General features: G+C 50.2%; 1 protein-coding gene across 4 annotated transcripts in view; it reads left to right on the top strand.

Annotated features, from left to right (window-relative positions):
• Positions 1-25,363, top strand: part of PELP1 (proline, glutamate and leucine rich protein 1) — a gene marked incomplete at its 5' end in the record, with an annotated part of 37,231 nt that extends 11,868 nt beyond the window's left edge. Inside the window, 18 exons of one of the 4 annotated variants that reach the window (XM_082861135.1) lie at positions 2,147-2,395; positions 10,115-10,179; positions 10,561-10,666; positions 15,371-15,520; positions 15,760-15,831; positions 20,059-20,118; positions 20,418-20,568; positions 20,754-20,883; positions 21,030-21,117; positions 21,579-21,667; positions 21,747-21,863; positions 21,984-22,131; positions 22,273-22,432; positions 23,162-23,217; positions 23,362-23,568; positions 23,705-24,680; positions 25,086-25,144; positions 25,258-25,363. In XM_082861135.1, coding sequence (XP_082717261.1) covers positions 2,147-2,395; positions 10,115-10,179; positions 10,561-10,666; positions 15,371-15,520; positions 15,760-15,831; positions 20,059-20,118; positions 20,418-20,568; positions 20,754-20,883; positions 21,030-21,117; positions 21,579-21,667; positions 21,747-21,863; positions 21,984-22,131; positions 22,273-22,432; positions 23,162-23,217; positions 23,362-23,568; positions 23,705-24,680; positions 25,086-25,144; positions 25,258-25,350 — 2,976 coding nt within the window. In that variant the 3' untranslated portion in view covers positions 25,351-25,363. Of the gene's footprint in view, positions 1-2,146; positions 2,396-10,114; positions 10,180-10,473; positions 10,667-15,334; positions 15,521-15,759; positions 15,832-20,058; positions 20,119-20,417; positions 20,569-20,753; positions 20,884-21,029; positions 21,118-21,578; positions 21,668-21,746; positions 21,864-21,983; positions 22,132-22,272; positions 22,433-23,161; positions 23,218-23,361; positions 23,569-23,704; positions 25,145-25,257 lie in introns of those variants that run through there. The other 3 variants (XM_082861134.1, XM_082861137.1, XM_082861136.1) reach the window with 3 other exon arrangements.
• Between the last annotated feature and the right edge of the window lie 639 nt (positions 25,364-26,002).

Consider the following 26,002-nt stretch of genomic DNA (forward strand, 5'->3'; position numbering starts at 1 on the left):
TGTGCCAGGTACTACTGCTCTAGGGGATGACGATAAAATAGTGAAGATGACAAGACCCTTCTCATGGGGTCTGTATTTTAGACAGAAGAAACAGTCAGTGAGGATTTCCCTGGAGGTGCAGTGGTTAAGAATCCGCCTGCCAATGCAGGGGACATGGGTTTGAGCCCTGGTCCAGGAAGATCCCACATGCCATGGAGCAACTAGGCCCGTGTGCCACAACTACTGAGCCTGCGCTCTAGAGCCCGCGAGCCAAAACTACTGAAGCCTGTGTGCCTAGAGCCCGTGCTCTGCAACAAGAGAAGCCACCGCAGTGAGAAGCACACGCACCGCAATGAAGAGTAGGCCCCACTCACCGCAATTAGAGAAAGCCCACGCGCAGCAATGAAGACCCAACGCAGCCAAAAAAACACAACAGTCAGTGAATAAGTAAGAAAATAAATTTTGGATAGTGCGATGAGCTGTAAAAAAAATTAAATAGGGTAATGTGATAGAGGGTGATGGGGGTGAGAGTGGGAACTTCTTAAAAAGGAGCCCTTTCTGAGGATGGCCAGATGGCGTCAGTCATACAGAGTCAAAGGAACGTTTCTCCAGGCAGAAGCAGCAGCGTGTGCCAAGGCACTGAGGTGGGAATGGGCTTGCCAGAGGACAGAAAGTAGGCTAGTGTGGCTCAAGGATAGGGAAAGAGAGGGAGAGTGACTTATGTGGTATGTGTTGAGGTCACAGGTGGGTATGGGTCGGATCGTGGGGATTCTAGTAGGCCAAGGTGAAAAGATGGGATTTCATTCACATGATATTTGGAAGCCACTGAAGGGCTTTAAGCAGGGAGTGACAAGAACTGACTTCCATCTGAAAAGACCACTCTGGTTGCTGCGTGGAGAAGGGAGTACAAAGGGCCAAAAGGGGAGCAGGGAGAGCAATGAAGAGGCCACTGCAGGAGGCTAGCATAAGAGGCCAGGTGAGAGAGAATGGTTACTTGGCCCAGAGTGTCACTGGAGATGGAGAAATAGAAAAAAATGAACCCTTCTGGGTAGTATATTTTGGAGGCAGAATGCCAGGACTTGAAGAAGGATTAGATAAAGTGCAATAAAAGAGGAAAAAAGATCACCCTTGCATTTGAATCTGGGATTTGAATTTTATTAGATTCAAATTATGAAGATTTTGTGTACAAAAAATGCACAGAAGTATCAGGATGTTCATTAAAGTGTTTGTATTTAAAAAAAAAGTGTATTAGTGAAAAAACTGGAGCAGCTGGAAGTACTCAGCAAAAGAATTGTGAACTCGTGGTGTGCCCATTTCATTGTATCGCGCCGCTTAAAAAACGGCGTAAAGTTGCCCACAATATATATCGAGTGACAAAAGCCAAGTACAGGGCTTCCTTGGTGGCGCAGTGGTTGGGCATCCGCCTGCCGATGTGGGGGACGCGGGTTCTTACCCCGGTCCGCGAGAATCCCACGTGCCGCGGAGCGACTGGGCCCGTGGGCCGTGGCCGCTGAACCTGGGTGTCCGGAGCCTGTGGTCCGCGGCGAGAGAGGCCACAGCAGTGAGAGGCCCGCGTACTGCAAAAAAAAAAAAGCAAAGTACAGACCCCGCTCTTGTAAAATATACTTTGTATTTATGTGTTTGTGCATAGACTAATATTAGGAAAGTATACACATTACTGGGGGAAGGACTTGGGGGGGAGGGAGTTTCTTTTTACTTTATGCCCTCTTTATTGTTTGAATTTGTATTTGCAAGGCACGTGTATTGTATCATTTCTGTCGTTGTAAATGTAGTTAACAATATCTATGATTTCACACAACGAGGCCAGGCCAGTGATACCTAGATCGAAAGTGTCCTGAGATTACGCTACGTTAAAGGCTAGCTTTTGGACTCCGGCGCCTGTAGTCCTGACCACGTGTTCTTTAACCGCCACTGGTCCGGCCTCCCGCCCTCGACCCAGCCCACCGACCAGGCCTTGACACCCCGGGAACTAAACACCCACAGCTGCGTCGCCCCGGCCCTTCCACGCCGCGCATGCTCCCTCCCAGCCGGCGAGCGGACTGCAAAGCGCAGGACCAAGGCCCCCTCCTCACGCCCCTCCCCTCGAGGCGTCCGTCGCGGGGTATTTGCGTCATCGCGCCACGCCAACTCTAGAGCCCAGGGGAAGATGGCGGCAGCTGTGCTTAGCGGGCCGTCTGCGGGCTCCGCGGCTGGGGTTCCCGGCGGGACCGGGGGTCTCTCGGCGGTGAACTCGGGCACGCGTCTCCGCCTGCTTCTGCTGGAGAGCGTGTCGGGGTTGCTACAGCCGCGAGCTGGGTCCACCGTTTCTCCTGTGCACCCCCCAACCCGCTCGGTTCCACATTTGCCGGGGCTCATGTGCCTATTGCGGCTACATGGGACGGTGGGCGGGGCCCAGGTGAGTCTGTAGCCCGCAGGCCCGCGGCCCTGTTGGAAGGTTGGCGCAGCTTTTGTGCACCGGGGTCTTGATGCACTGCAGCTGCAGTGGAGAGGTGGAGGGAAGGAAAGCTGGGGGCAGAAAGCGGATCCAGGTATCACTCTGGACGAGATTCACGCATTTCTCCTTTATCAGCCGTGAATCGAAGAAACTCGGAAGAGAAAGGGCCTCGTTTTCTCTACTGCTAGGCTATCGGTAGACACGCATGAATGGGTTCGATCCCAGGCCCCGTCATTCACTAGATGTATGATCTTTAGCTTCTTTTTCATCTGGAAGTATCTGTTTTGGGGATTGTTTCGACTGAGTGAATGGATGTATTCAACAAATATTTACTGAACTCTTACTGAGGGCTAAATGCTGGGCGCTCCAGTTATAGATGCGATGGCGATGAACAAAATGTTACAAAACACTACGAGAATTGTATAGTAGGGACCTCTAACCTAATCTGGAAAATTGCAGAAATTTTCTTGAGGTACTGGAGTTTAAGTTGAGATCCCCAAAGATAATCATAGGAGTTGGGTAGGGGAAGAAAATAGGAGGGGCGGTTCAGTCAGCGAAAAGCTCATGTGGGAAGGTCCTCTGGTAGGAACTGAAAAGAAGGGCATTGTGCTTGAGGTTCAGAGATGGAGGGGAAGAGAGTGGGCGCTATGAGGTGAGTAGGCAGTGAACAGATCATGCAGCGCTTTGTAGACTGGTTTAGAAGAGTCCTTTGGATTATACACAGAATAGAATCTAACTTCCATTCAGTCCTACAAGCTAGAAACCCAGATGTCATTCTGAACACTTTCTTTTTGCTCACACACCTCCGTATGCAGTCTGTTAAGTCCTTTTGATTTTATTCTCTAAGTAGCTTTCAGATCTGTCCACTTCTTTCCATGTCTTTCCCATTGCCCCCATCCTGGCTTTAACCCCCATCATCTTACCCAGATTCTAAGAAGACATAACTGTCTAACCTACAGTAGGTTCACCTTTAATATTATCTCCCGTGCTCCATCTTTTCCCGCTAACCCTCCCCCAAATTCTATTCATCCTTCAAGACCCGTGTACATGAGTTCTTCCTTGTCCAACATTTGTTACCGGGATCTTCCCAGCTCTATGCTTCCTTCCAGGAAGAGGGTTATAACAACCTGCTGGGTGGTTCAGTAATCTTAGCCCCAAATTTATTAGAGATGACCTCATTTATTTATTAGTCCTCATTGAGGGTGACAAAACTGTGCCTCTGATATCTCAGCCCAGTTCCCCTCCTGTGATTCATGTGGTTCCTAAGTATTTCTGAAATATTATCTTTTCTGTTTATAAATGTGTGATTTCCGTCATCATCTCTTTCAAGTCTTCCCCTCCTCCCTCAAGGCGAGCTACATGAACTTAATGTCTTGCTTAATTTCTCTTAAATGTCTAAAAGCATTTTTTAAAAATTGAAGTATAATTGATATACAGTGTTGTGTTAATTTCTGCTGTACAGCAAAGCGACTCAGTTATACACATATATACATTCTTTTTTATATTCTTTTCCATTATAGTTTATCCCAGGATATTCAATACAGTTCCCTGTGCTATACAGTAGGACCTTGTTTATCCATTCTATATGTTTTGATATAGTTTATATCTACTAACCCCAAACTCCCAGTTCATCCCTTGCCCACCCTCCCTTCCCTTAGAAGAATTTTGAGTAAAGAATCTAAGGGTGATGTGGGAAACACCTTTAAATTGCCTGTACTATATTTTTTGGGTATATCTTGCCTTGAATTTTTTTCTACTTGTCTGTGTTGTATTGAGTTCTCAGAACATGGACCTGTGTGGTGGGTTTCCTTCACTTCCTTGTAGATTTTCATTCAACAAAGATTTTTTGAGTATCTCTTATGTGTTACCTACTATTCCTCATCTCTAGGTAGATAAGTAAGACATCATCCTTTTCCTCGGAGAATTTCTAGCTTAGCTGAGATGAGAAATGAAGGTAAGTAAATAGGCCTGGAGCGTGAGAGAAAAAGAGATCCATTGATTGGCCCATCCATCTACCCTTAATCACCAACTTTGTTTTCCCACAGGTACTGCAAACTCAGTTCCAAAATGGAACTACCTGAGCACAGTTCACAGTTTCTGGCTTGCATTATGGCAGCTGGTCTCCTTGCTGTCAGTCTTGCTCTTTTTAATTCATTTCCCACATAACAGCTGATCCTGTTTGTAAAATCCTTAACCTGTTTGCTGCCTTTTAAAATCCTTAAGCACCTGAACTTTCCTGCCTCAGGGCCTTTGCACTTGTGCTTGGAATCTCTCCCTGTGCTGCCTCTCCATACCCGCCCCCCCCACTCCCCCCCAACAATCCCCCAAATATTTTCAACTCAATGTTTGTTTGTCACTGCCTTTGGGAAACCTTTCCAAACCACCTATGATTAGCTGTTCTTTATTACACCATATGGAAATTATTTATTCATTGTACATATACACTCAACCTCCTTCCCCCATACCCACACAACTGGGCTTTGATTTGTTTTCGTGTGTAGTTAAAAAAAAAAAAAAAAAAAACTTCTGGAAAATTTCAGATGACACAAAAGTAGAGAAAATAGTATTTTGAACTACCCCCACCCCAGCCCGTGCTGTCTCTATCACCCAGATTTAACAGTGAACATTTTGCCAGTCTTGTTTCATTCCCACTTTCCCAACTTTGCCTCCAACCTCCCCTGCCCCTGGAGCACTTTATTTTTATTTATTTATTTATGGCTGCATCGGGTCATATTTACGGCGCAGGGGATCTTTCGTTGTGGTACACAGGCTTCTCTCTAGTTGTGGCATGTGGGCTCAGTAGTTGCGGCACGTGGGCTCTCTGTTTGTGGCATGCGGGTTCCAGAGCGCATGGGCTCTGTAGTTGTGGCATGTGGGCTTAGTTGCCCCGTGGCTTGTGGGATCTTAGTTCCCCTACCAGGGATCGAATCTGCGTCCCCTGCATTGGAAGGTGGATTCTTAACCACTCGACCCAGGGAAGTCCCTCCCACCCCAGAGCATTTTAAAACAACTCCTGTATCTCATTTCCCTTATAATTGCACATACTTTGAAGGACAGAGTGTCTTGTTCTGCCTTGTGTCCCTAGGGCTTTGTACTGTCCCATTCTCTAACCAGTACCCAGCGATCTTCTTAAAAATATCAGTAAGATTAGAGCATTGTCCTGCTTAAAACCGTACACTAACTTATTGCACCAGGCCTTACATAGCGCGGCCTATGCTGGCCTCTTGACCTCCCCTCACACGACTCCTGGCCTGTCTTCATTGTGCTCCAGCCACCCAGGCTGATCTCATTTCTGCAGCAGCTGAGGCCACTGCTCATCAGTTCCTTCGCTCTTTGCTGGGAAACTCCTGGGGAGGTGAGCTGCTTGTTTAGATCCCAGCTTCCATGCCACCATTTCAGAGGAGCCTTTCCTGAGCACGCTGTTTTAAAATACAGTGGTCCTTCCCATTTCAGTCATTTTCTGTCAGATTATTCTGTTTTGGTTCTTTCCTAGCGTTTATCACTATTTGAAATAAATTAACTTATTTATTATCTGTCATGTTCTCTCTTCTCTTCTTACCTTGTTTAAATTCCATTATAATCACTTCCTCACCCTTCTGCCTTCATTGTACTTGCCCGGCAGCACCCCGTCTGTGTTAAATCCAACTCTGTTTATTTGGTGCCTGTACCTGTTACAGCTCAGTATGGCTGGAGATACATGTATCCTGGCTGGCTGGTCTCACTTTAAATTCATGACTATCATCTTCTCAAGTGGACTCTTAGTGTTGCCTAGCAATCCTGTTACATTTCCACTTTCCTAGACAACCTCTGATTACTTCTCTCCATCCTCACTCTTAACTGATGACGTCACTTCCCATTTCAGTGAGAAAATAGAAACTGGGGGATGGGAATTCCCATAGGCTGCCGTCACCACATCTGCCAGCTTACCTGTGTCTGTGCTCGTATGCTCTGCCTTCCCTCCCATTACTAGGGGTGAGCTGGTCCATGCGCCTACTAAGGCCAGCCCTCTGCTTGTACATGACATCTGTCCCCTCTGCATGTACACAAGTCCATTGCTTCTCCACTTGTTCATCATCAGCTTTTCCCGCTTAGGTCATTTTCATCAGCATATAGCTCAAAACCGCTTTAAAAAAAGTCCCCCTTCCAGCTCCTGCCCCATTTCTGTGCTTCTCTTTATGGCAAAACTCCTCAAAAGAGTTGTTTGCACTTGTACTTTCTCCCATTCTTCTTTTTAAAAAAATATTACTTTGAAATGATTTACAATTTATAGAAAATTTGAAAGAATATACCCTTCACCCAGATTCCCTGAATGTCAGCATTTTAAATGCATATTTGTTTGATCATTCTCTGTGCATATTTTTTCTGGGTCCATGAAGGGGGAAGTTGCAGACATGATGCCCTTTTGCCTGTAAATTCTTCAGCGTGCATTTCCTTAAAAACGACATTCTCTTACATAACTGCATTCCATCATCAAACTCAAAATCAATATCAGTACCATAAGTGATTTAATCTATAGATCTTATTCCAATTTTGTCAGTTGTGCTAAAAGTGTCCTTGATGGCAAAAGAAAAATTTCTTACGATCTTGACATTTTTGAAGAGTGCAGGATAGTTATTTTATAGGATGTCCCTTAGCTTGGTTTGTCTGCTGTTTTCTGATGATTAGGTTCAGGTTGTGCAGTTTTGGCAGGAACACTGCAGAAATGATGTGTGACATTCTTGTCACGTTGTATCAGGGGGCACATAATGTCTCTTTGTCCCATTACTGGTGATGTTAACTTTGATCATGGGTTAAAGTGATGTCTGCCAGGTTTCTTCATTATAAAGTTTTGGTTTTTTCCTGTGGGGAGATTATGTAATTTTGTGTCTTGTTACCCTTTCACCTGTTTTTTTTAGTGTCCATTAAAGATTCTTCCCTGAACGCATCATTACCCTGATGGTTGTCCCTTAGAACTCATCCCATTTAGGCTTTTAGCCTAACTACTTCACCAAAATACTGCTTTACCAGGTGACTTGGTAAGTCTTGAGGATCAGCAATGACCACTGAAGATATCAAGTTCAAAGGTCAAATTTTGGTCCTCCTATTACTTGACTTGTCTGTAGTATTTGTTACAGCTGATGACTCCTTTCTTGCAAAATTTTCTTCACTTGGCTTCTGGGATACCACTCTCTCTTGATTCCCCTCTTACCATACTGGTCACTCCTTCGCAGCCTTCTTTACTGGCTCCTCCTCTCTAACCTCTCAGTGTTTGAGTGCCCAAGAACCCAGTCCTTGTACTGCTTTCTTCCTCTATTTACACTCACTCCCACAGTGAGCTGATCCAGTCTGATGACTGACAACTTCCCAAATCCATACTCTGACCAGGATTTCTCCTAACTCCGGACTTAGCTACCCAGTGCCTATTTGGCATTAAATAGACATCCCAGACTTAACACCTGAAACTGAACTCCTGATTCTCACCCCCAAACCTGCTCCTCCTGCAGTATTCTGCTGCCTAGTAAGTGACAACTCCATCTTTCTAGTTGCTCAGGCAAAAAACTTTGGAATTAGCTTTGCCTCTTTTCTTTATCTCCCACCCATATCCAGTGTGTTTTCAAATCCTGTGGGCTCTAACTTCAGAGTATAACCACAGCTTGAGGCTTGAATCCCCACTCTTACCACGCTCTTTACACTGCCTCGTCTCTCTCCTGGATCCTTAAAATAGCCTCCTACTTGCGTCTGCTTCTGCCTTCTGGACAAGGCAACTCAGGTGTTGTGGATGTGTTTTAAAAAATAAATTATGTCAAGTAATATCCCTTCTCTGCCTAATTCTTCTCTACCCCATGGCTTTTATCTTAGTCAGAGTGAAAGTCAACGGTTGCCTATATGACTCCAAAAGGTCCCACCCTGCTCCCGGGGCCTCGTCTCTCCCGCTCAGTCTCCTCTAGTGACAGTTCACCTCCTTGCTGCTCCTCAGATACGCCTAGTGTGCTGTCATCTCACAACCTTTGCTCTTGTTCTCTGCTTTGCCTGGAACAACAAAAAGTTACCAGCATGCCTTTTTTTTTTGAAACAGTTTTATTGAGATGTAATTCACATACTTACAATTCACCCATTTAAAGTGTACAATTCCATGGTTTTTAGTATTTGCAGAGTTGTGCAACCATCACCATGATCAATTTTAGAGCATTTTCATCACTCCCAAAGGAAACCCTATACCCATTGGTAGTCACTCCCCATTTCCCCCCAACCCCTCTCTGCTCTTCAGCCGGAGGCAACCACTAAGCTACTTTTTGTCTCCATAGGTTTGCCTGCTCTGACGATTTCATAGAAGTGAATCATACAATATGTGGCTTTTGGGGTCTGTCTTCCTTCCCTTAGCATAATGTTTTTAAGGTTCATCCATGTCTCAGAACTTCATTCCTTTTTATGGCAAGTAATATTCCATTGTATAGATATACTGTGTTTTGTTTATCCATTCATGGTTGATGGACATCTGGGTTGTTTCCAGTTTCTGGCTGTTATGAGTAATGCTGCTGTGAATGTTCCTATACGATTTCTTATGAGAACGTGTGTTTTCATTTTTCTTGGGCATATACTTAGGAGTGGTGTTGCTAGGTCATATGGTTAACTCTAACCTTTTGAGGAACTGCTGGGCTGTTTTCCCAAGTGGCTGCACCATTTTATATTCACAGTGCTTGTGAGCGTATCAGTACGCCTTGCTCTCACTTTCCTCTGCTCAACTAGCTTCTTAGAGAGGGCCCTGTGTCCACTCCACATAGAGTGCTGTCTCCCTTCCCTACTCCAGCCTCTCCTTTCCTTCCTCAGTTTATTTTTCCCCTTAGCACCCAGCACCCTCCAACATGCTATTTCTTATTTGGTCATTTGTTTATTTTCTGTCTTCTCTAACTAGAATATAAGCTCCCTAGCACCTCAAACAATGTCTCACATAAAGTAGGTAAATAAATGTTTATTAAGTGAATCAACATTTCCCTTCATGAGAACAGGGACCTTATTTATTTTATTCAGCTCTGTATTCCTTCATCTGATTCAGTGCATAAGATGTGTTTGTTGAAAGAATGAATGATGAGTACAGTTAGGGGGATACAGGGGCCACCAGAGGACTCTGGCCATTTAAGCATGGAGAGTTTACTCGTGGGAGGGCTGAGGAGGAGACCTCTTTCAGGGCTGCCAGAATGTGCAGGAAGGAAGCTCTGGTTGACTTGGTTTATGTTGGCATTAGCAGCTCGAAGGGAGCCAGGAACAGGAGGAGGGGGATTTGGGGTGAAGGAAGAAGGGGTCAGATGAGTTTAGTGTCCAGTCAGCAAGCATTTAGGGATGTCCCTCTGCGCTAGGTGCTGTCTAGGGAAACGGAAGGAGCCTGTCTTTGAAGTCTGGTAGCTGGGATGAGTCGGGCGGTCTAGCCTTCTAGGTAACACTAGTTCGTTGGGTGGGAAGTTGGGGAGGGGACAGGTGGGATGTAACTTGAGGAAAGCCCACGGGACAGGACAGGCTGCTGTGTGTGTCACCTACTGAAAATAGGGAAAAGGTTGTCGGCCTCTAGAGGAATGGCCTTTTGGCCTCAAAGGAGGTGTTACTTCAGAAAAGGCTTCGGAAACAGTGGGGCAGGGAAGCGCTTGGAGAAATCCTGTGTCTTTAGCATCCTATTCCCAACTCACTTCCTTGTCTTCTTTCCTCCAGAACCTTTCAGCTGTTGGCGCGTTGGTGGGTCTCAGTAATGCACGTCTTGGTTCTATCAAAACTCGGTAAGTCTTTAACCCTGTTTTTTCTCCAGGGGGATGTTTCTTTAGGAAGAGGGCTGTATATCTGTCCATCCACTGTCACCACCCCACGGATTCCTGAGATTTCTCCATTCCCCAAGAAGGTGGAGAATTTGATTCTTTTCATGAGTTCACTTGGCTTTGAACCCCACCTATTCCAGCTTCCAGGTTTCTGTGACCCACCTTCTGTTCCCTTCTTTCCTTGTTGCCCGCACCTCACTCCAAGTCCTCCAAGTATTTCAGGAGTTAGAAGCTGCCGTGGATCTGGAGGTGATGTGTTTCTCTAGCCAGTGAGCATTAAAGGGCGATGAATTGCTTTCTCTGCAGTCTAGCCACCACTCACTTGTCACTCACCTTTCTTACAAGGTTTGAGGGCCTGTGTCTGCTGTCCCTGCTAGTGGGGGAGAGCCCCACAGAGATGTTCCAGCAGCACTGTGTGTCCTGGCTTCGGAGTATTCAGCAGGTCTTGCAGGTAAGGATTCAGCCGCCGCCCTGCCTCCCTCCCTCCCTCAGCCATGCCGTATTCTCCATTCTGGATGTGGTACATCTTTGTGGCTTAGACATTTAGTTCTGCGGACAGAATAATTAGAAGCAGTTTTTTTCTAGCAGGGAGGATGAGCTTCAAATAGAAACATCCTTTTAAACGTTTTGAATTTTTTTTTTTTTTGCGGTACGCGGGCCTCTCACTGTTGTGGCCTCTCCTGTTGCGGAGCACAGGCTCCGGACGCGCAGGCTCAGCGGCCATGGCTCACGGGCCCAGCCGCTCCACGGCATGTGGGATCTTCCCGAACCGGGGCACGAACCCATGTTCCCTGCATTGGCAGGTGGACTCTCAACCACTGTGCCACTGGGGAAGCCCACGTTTTGATATTTTTATCTACTGGGTTATTTTAATTCATCTGACCTTTCATACTCTGTAACCGCTGTTTCACATCCTTATTAGCTTTTCTAATGAGTGACATCTCTAAAGCTGCTTTTCCTAGATGTTTGATTTTTTTAAATAGCTTACTGATTTTTTTTTTTTTTGGCTGCATTGAGTCTTCGTTGCTGTGTGTGGGCTTTTCTCTAGTTGAGGCGAGTGGGGGCTACTCTTAGTTGCGGTGCACGTGCCTCTCACTGTGGTGGCTTCTCTTGTTGCGGAGCATGGGCCCCAGGGGCGTGGGCATCAGTAGCTGCAGCACGCGGGCTCAGTAGTTGTGGCTCTCAGGCTCAGTAGTTGTGGTGCACGGGCCTAGTCGCTCCATGACATGTGGGATCTTTCCAGGCCAGGGTTTGAACCCGTGTCCCCTGCATTGGCAGGCGGATTCTTAACCACTCTGCGTCACCAGGGAAGTCCCCCCAAATTTTTTTTTAATTTTTTTTTTGGCCACGCCGTGTGGCTTGTGGGATCTTAGTTCCCCAACCGGGGATTGAACTCGTGCCTTCAGCAGTGAAAGCGCAGGATACTAACCACTGGACTGCCAGGGAATTCCCCAGGTGTTTTTTTTTCCTACTCCTCTCTTCCTCTGTTAACATTTAAATTTTTTTCTGCTTTTACATCCTTTGATGACATCCCCACTTAGTTCTTCCACAAGCATGTTCTGGGCACACATGGCAGGTTGTGTGCTAAGCTCTGGTGGAGAGATGTACTTGGACCCTGCTTTCAGGTGTTTAGAGTCTCTTGCAGGGGTTGGGAAACTTTCTAGGTGTCTATAGGTAGTAAAATGTCTTAGGTTTTACGAACCCCATATGGTTTCTGTTTTTTATTGGCTGTGCCTCACACACATGGGATCTTAGTTCCCCAACCAGGGATCAAACTCGTGCCCCCTGCAGTGGAAGTGTGGAGTCCTAACCACTGGACCACAAGGGAATTCCCATGGTTTCTATTGCGTAGTGTTTCTTTGTTGGTTTGTTTTCCAACCCTTTAAAAATTTAAAAACCATTCTTAGCTTGTGGGCTGTGCAAAAACAGGCACCAACAGACCATGGTTTGCTGATCTGTGTTCTAGTGGAAGAGAATAATATTTATTTTTTAAGTGCTTTTTATTTTATTTTAAAAATCTATTCATTTATTTATTTGGTTGCGCCTGGTCTTAGTTGCAGCTTGCCAGCTCCTTAGTTGTGGCACGTGGGCTCCTTAGTCGCGGCATGTGAACTCTTCGTTGCGGCGTGCCCGTGGGATCTAGTTCCCCGACCAGGGATTGGACCCGGGCCCCCTGCATTGGGAGTGCAGAGTCTTAACCAAGGAAGTCCTGAAAGAGAATAATTATACAATGAGTGTGAAAAGATAAACTTCAGTAGGTGCTCCAGAGGTAAAGAATGTAGTTCTCTGAGAGCATGTAACGAGAGAACCTGACCCAGACTGGGGTGGTGATCAGGGTCAGTGGTTCAGGGACGGCTGTTCTGATGAGTAGGAGTGAACTGGGCTGAGAGTTTTCTAAGTGTTCTAAGCCTGCAAAAGTCCTGAGAGGAAAGGAGTTTGACTCATTTGTAAAGAATTATAAGCAGGCTGGTGTGGCTGAGGTTAATGAGATGCGACCGGGGAGGTATGTGCATGGGGACCAGGCTGTGTGTGGCGTTGTAGGCATATTAGGGAGTTTGGTTTTTATTCTCAGAACAGTGGGAATTCGTGGAAGGTTTTGAGTAGGGGGAAGGAGGTGGTAGTGGTGACATGATCAAACTTTCATTTGGAAATACCACTCTGGCTGCTGTGTGGAGACAGGATTAGAAAGGAGCCAGAATGGCAGCAGAAGGACCACGAGGAAGGTACTGAGGGTAACCTAGGAGAGCATTCACGGTAGCCTGGACTAGGGCGGCAGCTGGAGACATGATGAGAAGTAGGTGAGAGATTTGGAGGCAAAGAGGGATTTCAAGAGAGATTTAGAGGCAAAATAGACAACAGGTCCTGATGATGGAATAGTGTCAGGGAAAGGATGTGTCCAGGATGACTCCCAGGTATCAGAACATTGGAAGACAGCCAGGTTCCAAGGGGAGTGGTGAAAATAACATGAGTATGGTCTTGGGCATTCAGTAGAGGCCCCCAGGAAGCATACCCTTGACCTAGTGTGCGTGGAAGTGACCAGATATCTCAGAGGGTAACCCTGAGGGTTCAGTGGTGGGGGCTTCAGTCAATATGTTTTACAAAGAGGAAGAGTCCTCAGCATTTAGATGGCAGCTGCAGCTGAGGATGAGGCTCAGATGATCAAGTTGAATACTTATACAGACTGGATCTTGAGGCGCTCCACAGTCAGTGGTCACGTAGAGGAGGATGAGCTTACAAAGCAGACAAGACAGGGCTTCCCTGGTGGCGCAGTGGTTGAGAGTCCGCCTGCCGATGCAGGGGACATGGGCTCGTGCCCCGGTCCGGGAAGATCCCACATGCCGCGGAGTGGCTGGGCCCGTGAGCCATGGCCGCTGAGCCTGCGTGTCCAGAGCCTATGCTCCGCAACGGGAGAGGCCACAACAGTGAGAGGCCCGTGAACCGCAAAAAAAAAAAAAAAAAGCAGACAAGACAGAGCAGCAGAAAGGAGATAACCAGGATGGTGGGTTGAATGGAATCCAAATACTTCAGGGAAGACGGAGGAGTCATTTCTCTTTATGCCCTTCTGAGCTGGAATAAGACAAGAACTGAAAATTTTTTATCAGATTTAGCAACTCAAGGGTAATGAGACTGTGAAAGTGTTTTTGGTGGAGCAGTGGACACGGAAGCCAGGTTGCCCTGGGATGAGCAGTGAGTGGCAGAAGGAGTGGAAGTGGAGAAGGCAGGCAGTCCTGTCAAGACGTCTGGCTCTGCTGGTAAGAGGGAGAAACTGGGCAACAGCTGAGATTGGGCAAGTGGAGTATGGGCTCAGGAGAAGGACTTCTAGGATGGGAGAGACTGGAGCATGCACAAATGTCAGTAGGAAGAATCCTTTTGAAAGGGATTGGAGAGAGGGGGCCAGTTAACAGGGGTAGGTTCTGAGAAGAAGGGAGGGGGGACTATCTAAAGCACCGAGGAGGGATTGTCCTCAGATGGGAGGAGCATCTCCTCTAGTGGGACAGGAGGAAGGAGAGCGGGGATGAGGATGGAGATGGAGTTTTCAGTTTGGTGGTGGGAAGCTGAGGGAGTGCCCATCTTTGGGCTTCAGCTTTCTCTGAAGTTGCAGGTTAGGTTATACGGAAGTGACAGTGGTGGGAGAGGGGCTGAGTAGCAGAGGGAGTTAACGGGCGAGAGGTGCAGGAGGATTGCTGGACAGTGTTGAGGCCTGCTTGTGGTTGGTAGGCCCACTGAGTCGGACTTCCTAACAAGCATTCTTGTTTGTTTCATTGACACGTGGCGTCTGGTCTAGCAAGGGGTAATGTGCTGAAGGCTTTTCCCTTAGATACATGTTAATTTTCTAGAGAAGTCCGTCTTTATAAATTTAAGCCGTTTTTCCTCCGTGAATTCCACGGTAGGTCTGAGACAGCCAGAAGCAAGCTTGGCGAGATGGGGCGGTTTTGTTTTGGCTGAGACTTTTCTTGTGGTCTGAGAAGTGCTCCTCTCCATTCCTAGCAGGGAAATGTAGTATGGGAGCAGCAAGAAACTCTTGAGATGCTCTAGTCAGGCAGATCTTTAAAGTATGGCTTTGTTACCTTTTTTTCCCCAAATTCCTCGGACCCCCAGACGCGCATAGTACTAAAGTGTGAACACACGTCCTGTCTGTAGATGAATGTGTTACTTCGGATGCTCCATATCTCTAATACGCTCTGTCCCTAGTGGATTTTTTTAATCTATTTATCTTTGGCTGCATTGGATCTTTGTTGCTGTGCACTGGCTTTCTCTAGTTGCGGCGAGCAGGGGCTGCTCTTCGTCGCAGTGCGCGGGCTTCTCACTGCAGTGGCTTCTCTTGCTGCGGAGCATGGGCTCTAGGCGCATGGGCTTCAGTAGTTGTGGTGCGCGGGCTCTAGAGTGCAGGCCTAGTAGTTGTGGCGCACAGGCTTAGTTGCTCCGTGGCATGTGGGATCTTCCCGGACCAGGGCTTGAACCCACGTCCCCTGCATTGGCAGGCGGATTCTTAACCACTGCGCCACCAGGGAAGCCCCTGTCCCTAGTAGATTTGATGGTAATGTTGACGTTAACTGTGGTGTTTGTCGAAAGCCCCATGTTTTCATACCTCTCATTCCTCCTTTCGGTGACCGTGAAGGTGAGGTTGGGAGCATGGGGTGTTGTTGCTCTTTAGTCCCAGGACCCGCCCCCCACGATGGAGCTGGCCGTGGCTGTGCTGGGGGACCTGCTCCGCTACGCAGCCCAGCTCCCCACACTCTTCCGGGACATCTCCATGAACCACCTTCCTGGCCTTCTCACCTCCCTGCTGGGCCTCAGACCGGAGGTGAGATGCCTGCCCGGGTCCCCTCCCCTGGGCCCATTGCATTGCTTGCCCTCACTGATACCCATTGGGTTAAAGAATGTGATGGGAAGTGATTGGGGAATAGGACTGAAGAAGTGAGAAGGGGTCCGGGCCAAGAAAAAGTATAAGAAGAAGGGACCCTGAGGGGCGCGTGGTGGGGTGGAGATAGGGTCTGGGGCGTTGGGCCCTCAGCCTCTTCCTTACTTTCTGTTTCCCCACAGAGTGAGCTCTCAGCACTGGAAGGAATGAAGGCTTGTATGACCTATTTTCCTCGGGCGTGTGGGTCTCTCAAAGTAAGTGTTCATGGGAACTCCTCTTCCCACAAACATACACCTTGATAGCCGTCTTACCTCAGATTCCGGTGCTGAGATTTCTAAGCTCCTGTCTCCACAGGTCTAATTGTGCCACCTCGTAGCTTTAAATGCATTCTCATTTAATCCTCACAGATAAAGAAATCGAAATTAAGTAACTTGCCTAAGAACTGATGCCAAAGCTCAGGCTCTTACCCCTGGACTCTTTCCTCTCTCTGCCCTGCTTTCTCCGCACCTCTAGAATGCCCTGCCCATTTTTCTACCATCTTGTTTTACTTTGTTCCTAAAGCTCTTATGATTTCCTCTGGGAAGCCTTGCTGACTTATTACTTCCCTATATCAGCTTCCCCAGCGCTTCTCTCTCCTTATTTTCCTGACTAATCTCTCACCCTGTCCCCCGAACTGTCATGGCTGTACAAAGGTGGCTGCACAGCAGAGCCTTATTAGGGCAAACAGGCAGGGTGGACGTGGATCAGGTGAGGGAGGAAGGAGGTCAGTGGAAGAATTCGTTTTATTTTCAAGGAGATAAAATAACAAATATGAATGGTTATCAAATTCTGCCAAAGCAGTAACAGTTAAAGGGCCTTTGGAATTGGTACATTGATTGTTTGCAGAATAATTCAATGCCAAGAAGTACCTAAGAACAAACAGGTGTTCTCCTGTCGATTAGATGTTCTCTCTTGTTTTGATACACTCATCATTGCTTGACAAACCGTTGGGCACCCCCTTTCTCAGATGGAAGCACAAACCTATGGAGAACTGGAATTAGCGGCAAATTAATATTTTTTTTTGTATAACTCATGTGGTTAATCACAGTAATTGGTAATACTATACTCAGTATTACCAATTAAGGGGGAGTTTGCCATACAAGTTATCTTGAAAGTAAGCTCACATGGTTCTATGACCAAGTTAAGAAAGTCAAAGGGAAAGGGAACTGGTACTTAGTAGAACTGCTACTCACTATGTGCCAGGCACTCCGCTGTGTGTCTTCTCAGTTTGCAGTAATTCTGTGGAGCTGGTGTCACCGAATTAAACAGGAGGAAACGGGTCCAGAAGGGTTTGACTAACACAAGCCTGTGTATCTGGTAGTTGTAGAACCAGGGTGAGAGTGAGAACTATTTGTCCTTCATGCCCATGTTTTTTCCACCAAACCAAACTCCCCAGGCACTTTTAAGAACGTGGACAGGATTGACAGATAGGCTTCCACACTGATGCCGGCTCTGATCAGTTGTTAGTGGCTTGGGAAGGATCGTGAGCCTGACGCGGAGCTCTGGGGGCACGTGCGCTGTGGTCTGGGAGTGGTACTTATGGAGACTTTGGTAACTGGTTACTTGCAGTATTTGAAAAGCCCTGGAGCAGGTGATATTTCTCAGTGAACGTGGGTCCCGTCCTTGCTGATGCTTTGCTTTCATATGACTGCCACTAAGGGCAGGTAGTAGAATCTTTGGGTAGCAGGGCAGGACTTTGTCAAGAAGGCATTTGGAGTAACTTGGGGATTTTATTAAAGTTTTTTTTTTTTTTAACTAAAGTTTACTAAGTTTAGTTTACTAAACTAAACTTTCTTCTAGAATGCTCTGTAAATTAACTTCTCAAATTGCACAGGCTAGATCATTGTCTCTGACCCCTCATTGGTCAAAGTACGTGAGGTTTTACTGCATACGCCTGCTTTGATTCAGCTTGGCTTGGGGTTATCTATACCTACCTGCATCCTCCCAGGAAAGTGCAGGGAGAATTGAGTGTTATCTATGGGGTCAAGATTTGAGTAGTCAGACTAGCCTGTCCATGAGTCCTCTGCTAGGGCCCCTTAATTTTCGTTGTGAGTGGTGGTCAGGAGAATTCATCTTTAACTCACAGCCTTTTGTCAGACGTGTAGTTTTTGAAGTTATGGCCTGCATTTTAAGTACCCTCTCCAAACCAAACAACAAAACTTTCATATGTTGTTGCGGGGTGCATATGCCCTTATTTCTCTAAGAATACAGTGTCATCTGGAGAACTTCCCTCTGTTGAGGAGTCTGGCTTTGTCTGTTGCCTACATGGCAGATAAGACTCTGTCTTGTGTGGAGGCCCCGGGGGCAGTTTGTACTTGAAATGTCTTGCAGACCAGTACTTAGGAACTGATAATTGGACTGTCTATCTGTTCTCTATTCCATCCCCCGGAAGCTCCCAGGGCAATTGCAGTCTCCAAGCTCAGGATGACCCCTCCCAAATGAGATCTCTCAGGCATTCTGAGTCCATGAAGTCAGTCCTGTAGAGGCGTTACCTTTCCTCCTCGACAGATTATTTGTTCCCTGGAATGAGTGGGAAGACTCACCCCACGCTTAAGAGACACCCAGGACGTACTGTGTGTGCACGCGTGCTTGCGTTTCCAGTGAAATGTTCCAAGTGAGCCGTTACTTTGGTTGGCTTTGCAGGTCACTTGGGGTAGACCTGTGGTCAGAGCCATGTCCCTGTACTTTGCTTGACTGCAGTCACATAAGCAGACTTTTGGTGGCCTCAGCCCAGCTTTTTGACTCAGTCTCAGGGAAAGCGTGAGCAGTAAGTTGGCCAGAAGGGCTGAGTGCCCCTGTAGATAAGGCTTTGGCGACTCTCTGTCATCCTTGGAGAAGCCGGTGTCAGGAGACCTGTGGGCGGTTGCTGCTTTTGGTTTGAAGTGTGCAGAACCCTACCACACCGGACCTGAAAATGCTTTCCAAGTCCCGAGGGATACGGTTCTAGGCCTTCTCATACCCTGGGATCAGCTGTAACAGTGCTTGTCTCATGGTGAGAATCCTGCAGTGGAACGTGGGAAACCAGATGTGGTTCCTGCCACAGGGCGATGGCAGGGAGCCCTTGGAGGGCTGCTTTCTGAACCATACACTGCTAGACCTCCGTGCCTGCTTCCTCCCATAAGTCCCCTGCTGCGTACCTGGTGCCTCTGTTGATTTGTCTTCCTTGTCTTCTGGAAGTTTACCTTTGTGCATGTGATGCCGCCATCCCCTGATGAAGTCCATACACGCTAGCCTGGGATTTAATTTAAGGCCGGCCTGCTTCTCCGTGGGCCTCTTGTGAGCCTGGAGCTCTCCTCATGGTGTCCCTCCCTCTGTCTCCTTATCCGGGTCCTCCCTTTTCTCCCCAACCCAGCTCAGTCCTGCCTCTCAGCATCAGTCCCTCCTGACCCTCCCTCTTTGTTTTCCATGCATTTGTCTTCCCGACTCTTACACCCACTGAAGGTGGAAATCCTGTTATACTTCAGTGTTCTCACCCTTTTTGTGCCATAGACCTCTTCGAATGTTTTTAAATCTATAAAATACATGGAGTTGCAAGGGACACTGATTCTGTTGAAATGTATACTTTAAAAAATTGTGATAGAGTGGGATGTGCTGCTTTACTAACGTGTCAAATAACAGGATCTAGCAGCAGGTCTGGTAACTAAGTTTCAAATTAGTGATGCACGTGAATGATAATTCAAGATAACTTTACAACTATATGTAACGTGAAATGAAAATAAGTGATTTCTGATGGTGACAGTCAGAGGTACTGCTGATACTACTGTGGCTTTTTGTCTACATATACAGTAGGAAAAAAAATTATACTTCATTTACAGGTTAGTGAAAATGATTTAAAAAATTTCCCTTCCATGTTCACAGGCCCCTTTGATTCTACCTCCAGCTAAATGGGGCCCCAGTTAAACACTCCTGTGCCGGCGCCTTCACATAGCAGGCGGAGTACTGTTGTTGGCTAACTGACAGGTCGCTGCTCTGAGATGTGCTACCTCAGTCCTGCTGGGCAGCCTTTCCTTCTCTCTCCACCTTGTCCTGCCCTCGCACCTCTGTTTAGTGCCGCACCTCCCAGCTTGGACCCTTGCTTCTTGTCTGAGCTGGCAGGGAGTTGGGGCGTGGAGGTAGCTGCTTTTCAGTGCTGTGTCTTTGGCTTGAGGGAGATGACTGTCATTTTGCAAAGATTGGCAGGAGGGGGCCCAGTCATCTGTGGGACACAGGCCTCAAACAGGGAGGCTAAGGACAAGAGGTGACATTCAGGGTGTCTTTCTACCATGAGAGCATGTCTGCACCCAGGCATGATGCCCCTTAGAGTGTGGTGCTTCCTTGTCTGCAGGAAAGAAAAAGGCCTTAGATCCTGGGCCTCGATTCTGCTGCTGGGAATGGGCGGGGTCTATGTCTCTGGCCCTTGGAGCTGACTCACCAGCCTCTCCCTTTCTTTCCCTCTAATCCAGGGCAAGCTGGCCTCATTTTTCCTGTCTCGGGTGGATGCCTTGAGCCCTCAGCTCCAGCAGGTAAAGGGAAAGGAGGGAGATGGAGAGCCTGGGGTCTGAGCTGGAGCTTCTTTTCTCTATTTTTCTGTCTGTTACTGCTTTTCGACCACGGTCTCACTCCCCTCCCTGTGAACATACGCAGTAAACACAAGTCGTGACTTCTGCCTCCGTGTCTCCATCTGTGTCTTTCTGCCCCGTAGTCCCTTCCGTTTTCCCTCAGAGCTCTCTTTGATCTCCGTCTTCCTGGGCATTGGTGGGGTTGGGATTCCGTGGCTGGGCTGGATTCCCATCTGACCAGGGTTCCAACCTGTCTTCTGCAGTTGGCCTGTGAGTGTTACTCCCGGCTGCCCTCTCTAGGGGCTGGCTTCTCCCAGGGCCTGAAGCACACGGACAGCTGGGAGCAGGAGCTGCACAGCCTGCTGACCTCTCTGCACAGCCTGCTTGGGGCCCTGTATGCGGGGGCGGACACGGGTAGGGACTGTGGCTGCTGTGGTCGGTGGCATGGTGGTGAGGGGAGCAGGGGGCTGGTCTGGAGAGGCGGGGCCTTTGAGTTCTAGGCAAAAGGGAGTAGAATATGGGTGGGTCCTCCACCAGAATGGAGGAGGAGGGGATGGAAGACAGACCTGGCGTGTGAAGGTGGTTGTGTTTCTGTCCAGCTCCTATGCAGTACGAAGGCCCTGGGGTGGAGACGCTGCTCTCCCCCTCAGAAGATGGTGATGCCCATGTCCTTCTCCGGCTTTGGCAGAGGTTTTCCGGGCTGGCCCGCTGCCTGGGGCTCATGCTCAGGTGTGTGAGTGTCGGAGGGAGCGAGGGCCTGGAGCAGGAGGGGCCAAGATGGGTGTCGTCTTCATCATGAGGAGGGAGGTTGAGGGTGGGTGTGGAGTCGCCCTGGGCCCCCGCGCTGAGGATCTCCCTGCTCTGATTCTCGTTAGCTCCGAGTTCGGGGCTCCCGTGTCCGTCCCCGTGCAGGAAATCCTGGATCTTATCTGCCGGACCCTCAGCGTCAGTGCCAAGAACATCGTAAGTGGAGTTTGTGCCCTGTTCACAGCGCTTGCCCAGGATGCAGGGCAGCCGGGCAAGCAGTGTGGGCTGTGGCTCCCGAAGTGATGTCGCCTGAGGTTGCCCTGGCCAGCTCCTTACCTCTCCAGATGCCGTTATTCCCGTGCTCCCGGCACACGCACATCAGTGCCGATTCGCTCCCGTGTTGCGGGAGCACTTGTAGCAGATGCTTCCTCAGGGGAGGGTGAGCTGGGGGCCAGCTGCATCACTGCCGCGAGGTTCGGCCGTCCCTCCCTCATCCTCCTTGCAGGGTCTGCTGAGGAGGATGGCAGTTAGATCTTGTTGGGGGAGTTGGGGTCGGGTGTGGGTTCCTTACCTGCGTGCACACGTGTATTCAGTCACGTGCATGTATCCTGCCTCCATTTCTCTTTCTTTGCCTCACTTTCTTCCCCCACTCCTTACTCTGCTAATTTTTTCTGCAGAGTTTGCTTGGGGACGGTCCCCTGCGGTTGCTGCTGCTGCCCTCCCTCCACCTGGAAGCCTTGGACCTGCTCTCTGCACTCATCCTCGCGTGAGTGGGGTCGGGAGGATGCGGTGCAGGGGCTGGGATGTGCTAGGAGCAGGGGTCACTGTTCTGTCTTCGCCCCCAGGTGTAGAGGCCGGCTCTTGCGCTTTGGGGCCCTGATCAGCCGCCTGCTTCCCCAGGTTCTCAATGCCTGGAGCATTGGGAGGGACAGCCTCTCTCCAGGCCAGGAGAGGCCTTACAGGTGACCATCTAGGAATAGAATAAAGAGGAGAGGGTGGGTGAGGGGGTGCCGGTGGACCGGGGGTGCCGGTGGCTGGGACATCGACTCCCTTTCACAAGCTGCCCTCTGCTCCTCCCACAGCACTATGCGGACCAAGGTGTACACTGTCCTGGAGCTGTGGGTGCAGGTGTGTGGGGCCTCGGCAGGAGTGCTTCAGGGGGGAGCCTCGGGTGAGGCCCTGCTCACCCACCTGCTCAGTGACATCTCCCCGCCGGCTGATGCCCTCAAAGTGAGTGAGGCCTCTGCCCCTGTCCCGGGACCCCATCCTGCACCCCTTGTCCTCACCAGCCTCACCACCAGACACTGCCTTCTGACTGTCCTGCCTTCCTGTTGGCCGGTGTGTGTGATTTATGTTCCCCTCCCCTGCCAGCTGCGCAGTCCCCGGGGGAGCCCTGATGGGGGTTTGCAGACCGGGAAGCCCAGCGCCCCCAAGAAGCTAAAGCTGGATATGGGGGAGGCTCTGGCCCCGCCCAGCCACCGGAAAGGGGACAGCAATGCCAACAGTGACGTGTGTGCAGCTGCGCTGAGAGGTGGGTGAGGCCTGTGCCCTGCACCTCGGCGCACTGGGATGGCCTGGGGTGATAGCCCCAAACCAGTCGTTGAGGTGGAGGGTGTAGAAAAAATGCAGACCCAGCTAAGAGCCTGTGGCGAAGCTATGCCACCCCCAGGGCTGCAGGTGGAATCTTGGGTCCTGTTGTTAGGTGGAGTGCTGGTATTGACACCGCCCCTCCAGGGTCTCAGCTATCTTTGTTCGTGCATCCCCTGTACGTGCCAAGTGCTGTTCTAGTACAAGAGGGCGGGGCCAGGAAGAGGACGAAATCCCTGGGCTGTGGAGCTCACACTCCCCAGGCGGGCTGCTCAGTGGGGCTTCCTGCTTCTGAGTTGCTAATCTGGACGCAGAAGTGACTTTCTTTTGGGTCCCGTGTATTTCACTGCCCTCCAGCCCCCCACTGCCCTCCAGCCCCCCACCCCCCGTGTGAAGGGAAGTGCCAGCTCTCCCCAAATACGTAAACGCACATTTATAATGTTGTACCTCCATCATCTGTCTCATTTACATAATGTTGTCAACAGCTTAGGTAGTAGGGATACGTTTAGGATCCCCATCTTATAGTTGAGAAAATAAACTTAAAGGAGTTACGTGACTTGCCTGAGGTGGGCCGTGGCAGAATGGGGTGCTCAGCTGGGGCCATGTGCTTCAGAAGCCCTGGCTCGTCATCGTGTTAGCCGCCCACCTCTGACATACTGGTCTCCTTCCCCAGGCCTCAGCCGGACCGTCCTCATGTGCGGGCCTCTCATCAAGGAGGAGACTCACAGGGTGAGTGGAGCCTGGTCCCCACGGAGGTGGGGAGGAGCCACAGCTCTGTACCTGTCGGGGGCTCATTCACACCAGGAAGTAGGCCCCGGAGAAGGGTTGGCTCGTCGTGGTGTCGTCTCAAGGTGTGCTCTCTGTCCTTTTCAGAGACTGCATGATCTGGTCCTCCCACTGGTCATGGGCGTCCAGCAGGGCGAGGTCCTAGGCAGCTCCCCGTATACCAGCTCGCGCTGCCGCCGGGAACTCTACCGCCTGCTGCTGGCTCTGCTGCTGGCGCCTTCTCCTCGCTGCCCGCCTCCTCTCGCCTGTGCCCTGCAGGCCTTCTCCCTGGGCCAGAGAGAAGACAGCCTTGAGGTAACTGCAGAGTGTGGCCAAATCCACCTCGTGGGTTCCTGGATTCTCGTTTCTGATGCTTGTTGGCATTCCCTCCCTGGTTTCGTGAAGGCCCATATCCCTGATGCTCGCGCTCACCCTTTTTTTCCCTCCTCAGGTCTCTGCTTTCTGCTCAGAAGCACTGGTGACCTGTGCAGCTCTGACCCATCCCCGGGTTCCTCCCCTGCAGACCATGGGCCCTGCCTGCCCCACCCCTGCCCCAGTTCCCCCTCCTGAGGCTCCATCTCCATTCAGGGCTCCAGCTTTTCATCCCCCAGGCCCCATGCCCTCTGTGGGTCCCATGCCCTCGGTGGGCCCCATGCCCTCAGCAGGCCCCATGCCTTCCCCAGGCCCTGTGCCCCCAGCGGGCCCCATGCCCTCAGTGGGCCCCATGCCCCCGGCACGTCCTGGACCTCCAGCCACAGCCAACCACTTAGGCCTCTCCGTCCCAGGCCTGGTGTCTGTATCCCCCCGGCTCCTTCCTGGCCCTGAGAACCACCGGGCAGGCTCAAATGAGGATGCTGTCCTTGCCCCTAGTGGCACTCCTCCACCTACTATACCCCCAGATGAGACTTTCGGGGGAAGGGTGCCCAGACCAGCCTTTGTCCACTATGATAAGGAGGAGGCGTCCGATGTGGAGATTTCCTTGGAAAGCGACTCTGATGACAGTGTGGTGATCGTGCCTGAGGGGCTGCCACCCCTACCCCCCTCGGGTACCACACCCCCGCCTGCAGCCCCGGTCGGACCCCCAACAGCCTCCCCTCCTGTGCCAGCCAAGGAGGAGCCAGAAGAGCTGCCTGCGGCCCCGGGGCCTCTCCCTCCGCCGCCTCCCCCTCCTGTTCCTGGCCCTGTGGCACTCCCACCACCCCAGCTGGTCCCTGAAGGGACTCCCAGTGGCAGAGGACCCCCAGCCCTAGAAGAAGATTTGACAGTTATTAACATCAACAGCAGTGAGGAGGAGGAGGACGACGACGAGGAAGACGAGGATGAGGAGGATTTTGAGGAGGAGGAGGAGGAGGAGGAAGAGGAGGAGTATTTTGAGGAGGAGGAGGAAGAGGAAGAAGAGTTTGAGGAGGAGTTTGAGGAAGAGGAAGGTGAGTTAGAGGAGGAAGAAGAGGACGAGGACGAGGAGGAAGAGGTGGAAGAGGTGGAGTTCGGCCCGGCGGGCGGGGAGGTGGAAGAAGGAGGGCCTGCACCCCCAAGCCTGCCTCCAGCTCTGCCCCCCGCCGCGTCCCCCAAGGTGCAGCCGCAGCCAGAACCGGAACCCGGGCTGCTGCTGGAAGTGGAGGAGCCGGGGGCTGAGGAGGGGCCTGGGGCTGAGACGGCCCCCACACTGGCCCCTGAGGTGCTCCCCTCCCAGGGGGAGGTGGAGAGGGAAGGGGGGAGCCCCCCTGCAGTGCCACCTCCTCAGGAGCTTGTTGAAGAGGAGCCCTCTGTGCCCCCAACCCTGCTGGAAGAGGGGGCTGAGGGTGGGGGTGACAAGGTACCAACCCCACCAGAGGCATCTGCAGCAGAAGAGATGGAGACAGAGGCAGAGGCAGCAGCTCTCCAGGAAAAGGTGAGCGGGCCGGGCGGGGAGACGTGCTGGCTGCTTGCACAGCCTGACCCACTCTTCAGTGAGTGTGTGTGTGTGTGTGACTGTTTTGGATTTGATGTCTTTGTCCTTCAAAGGAGCAGGATGACACAGCTGCCATGCTGGCTGACTTCATTGACTGCCCCCCTGATGATGAGAAGCCACCACCTGCCACAGAGCCTGATTCCTAGCCCTCTCCCACACCTCTCACTCTTCATTTCCAATAAAGTTATGTCCTTGGATAGCGACTGCTGCTTCTGCCTTTTGCCACCACAGTGTCCCCAGCTGGGCTTGTCCTGTACCCATAGTGTTTCCCAAACATGTCCATGGCTGTCCTGTTAGCTCCACCGTCCAGAAGAGGAGCCATTGACTTACAGGGGTAACAGCCTGTCCTGTTGCTCAGCAAGTCAGTGTCAAAAGTGTTGAATTTTTGCCTGGTGCTCTTGCTGATGCTAAGTGTGTGCTGGGTTGCCTGGAGAAGGAGAAGGAGAAGAAGGAAGTAGCCCTGCTTCTGTGAGGAATCCAGGTGTGGGAGTATGTGGGAAATTTATGGGATTAAGTGTCCTAGTGAGTGAACCTGTGTATACACACAGCCCCTTGGTCTCAAAGAGCAGGCCAAGTGACTGTGATGGAACTTTAGAAAATTACGATAAAGTACAGAGGCGTTTAATCATTGACTTCTCTGAACTGGGAACTTGGGTGTCTTAAATTATAGGGGCATCCATCGTGGATATGGGGGATGAGCTCTATTCTGGGACTGGTCCTTCCAGTGGCAACATCCCCGCCCAGCACCTCCCTGGCAGGAATTTGACAAGCTCACCTCTAGCCTTCCTACTCACTCTT

This window comes from Leucopleurus acutus (genome assembly GCF_964270905.1).
Source record: "Leucopleurus acutus genome assembly, chromosome: 19".
NCBI classification, from domain to species: domain Eukaryota; kingdom Metazoa; phylum Chordata; class Mammalia; order Artiodactyla; family Delphinidae; genus Leucopleurus; species Leucopleurus acutus.